The 1,792-nt window shown below is 25.2% G+C and overlaps 1 protein-coding gene across 1 annotated transcript; it reads left to right on the top strand.

Annotated features, from left to right (window-relative positions):
• Positions 1-582: 582 nt before the first annotated feature.
• LOC119665047 (actin-related protein 2/3 complex subunit 2-like) lies at positions 583-1,118 on the top strand (the record flags this gene model as incomplete). Its single annotated transcript, XM_038074370.1, has 2 exons — positions 583-676; positions 750-1,118. Coding segments are annotated over 2 exons (280 nt in total), but the record flags the coding sequence as incomplete, so codon positions are not given.
• Positions 1,119-1,792: the final 674 nt, after the last annotated feature.

The raw sequence follows: 1,792 nt of genomic DNA, 5'->3' as shown, positions 1-1,792 counted from the left end.
TAATTATTATTTAATTATAATTTTCATAATTTTCATTAATTATAATTAAGCTGTTTCATATATATTTAATTTAATTAGTCTAAGTTTTTATTTATAAATTTAGTAGAATTGAAAATAAATAATATACCTTACTTATTATATATTTTTTTAATTTACTAATATTAATTATTTGATTAATTAACAAAGCCTGCAAATTACTATATCAATTTCATACTCATACTTAACTAAGAAATTAATATTCTTGTATATTGAAAGTTGGAGTAGTGCTTTAAACTTCTTTGTAAAGTAATTATTTGCATTGTTGTAGTATAATGTGAAGTCCAAAGACTTTATTTTCGGGAACTGTTTTTTTTTTGTACTGTTTTTTTAATTTTTCAAATTGTAAAGTGTTTTGTTCTTTTTTAAAGTTTAATTTTGTAATAACATTATCATTAACAACTCATTTGCACATTGAATTCAATTAATTGCTTCTCTCAAACTCAATTTAACTTCATTCCTTTTCATAAAAATTGTACATGAAAATTGCTAATCTTAGAAAAAAAAAATATGTTGAAGACTTAAAGTAAGTTTCTTTCAAATTAGTTTAAAGCCGGAATCAATTGATGTAAGAATTGCAGATTTTGATGGTGTTTTATTTCACATATCAAATGTTAACGGCGATAAAACTAAAGTTAGAGTAAGTGAAACTTTTTATTTGTGTCCACTAATTTGTCTGTATTAAACATAATTAATAATAATTACCATTTCAGGTCAGCATTTCGTTAAAATTTTATAAACAGCTGCAAGAACATGGTGCCGATGAACTTTTAAAGCGAGAATATGGCAATTTGCTGACAGATCCTGAGGATGGTAAATATATGCACATTCTTATATACGTATATCATTTAATATTAATCCAGAATCAGATATCTGGTGTTTGTAGTTCAATAATATAAAAAATCCTTTGGATGGTGTATAGATGATCGATATCCGAAACAGCTGCATTGTTTATTAATATTTATGTCTTATGTATACTGAAGATGGATGGTCTATGAAGTTGTCTGAAATATTAGTATTAAAATATTTTTGTTAAAATATAAACAAATATTTCAGAGATGTTCCAAGTGTACTACAGCAACAGAAATTTTTTTTATATTATTTTAATTAACTGAATTTATGGTTAACCATACAGCTGTTTCGAGTATTGTCAAATACCCATCATCACTGGTCTTGAAAATATTTCTTGTATTTAATTATTCCTAAATAAATTTTGGACTACTTTATTCCTATAACTTTTCTTTTCCATTTCTTTTTTTTACCTTTTGAGTATTTTAACATTTTCATTTATATAATATATAATATTTTCAGTATGCTATTCTTATATCTACATATATACATATTGTAGTAGTATAAGTATTGTAGATGTATGATAGTATATAAGTATTGTAGTCATAAGATAGAATTAAGCATACACATGTAAACTAAGGTAGAATTAAGAGAAAGAATAATAAAAGAGACAGTTGCGTGACGACCGTCGAACAAAGTAGATGTTGGTTGTTTCTACTAAAATTCAGAAGTGGGATCAAGTAAAAAAAAAAAAAAATTTTTTTTTAAAGCCCGTGTGTAATAAAATATATATATATAAAATTTTTATATAAAACTGTGAAGAATGGATGGCATAGCTGACGTTTTATGTTTTGATGATCTAACGGTGGAGGAGCTAAAAAATTGGCTGACAAAATTGAAGTTGCAAGTAAGTGGAAACAAAACGCAGTTGATTGCGCGTTTAACAAAAGTGCCACAGCATATTCGC

The sequence above is a fragment of the Teleopsis dalmanni genome, unplaced genomic scaffold, assembly GCF_002237135.1.
Source record: "Teleopsis dalmanni isolate 2A unplaced genomic scaffold, ASM223713v2 unscaffolded_contig_3303, whole genome shotgun sequence".
NCBI classification, from domain to species: domain Eukaryota; kingdom Metazoa; phylum Arthropoda; class Insecta; order Diptera; family Diopsidae; genus Teleopsis; species Teleopsis dalmanni.
The sequence above is the reverse complement of the archived record's forward strand: the minus strand, read 5'-3'. Positions and strand labels throughout refer to the sequence as shown.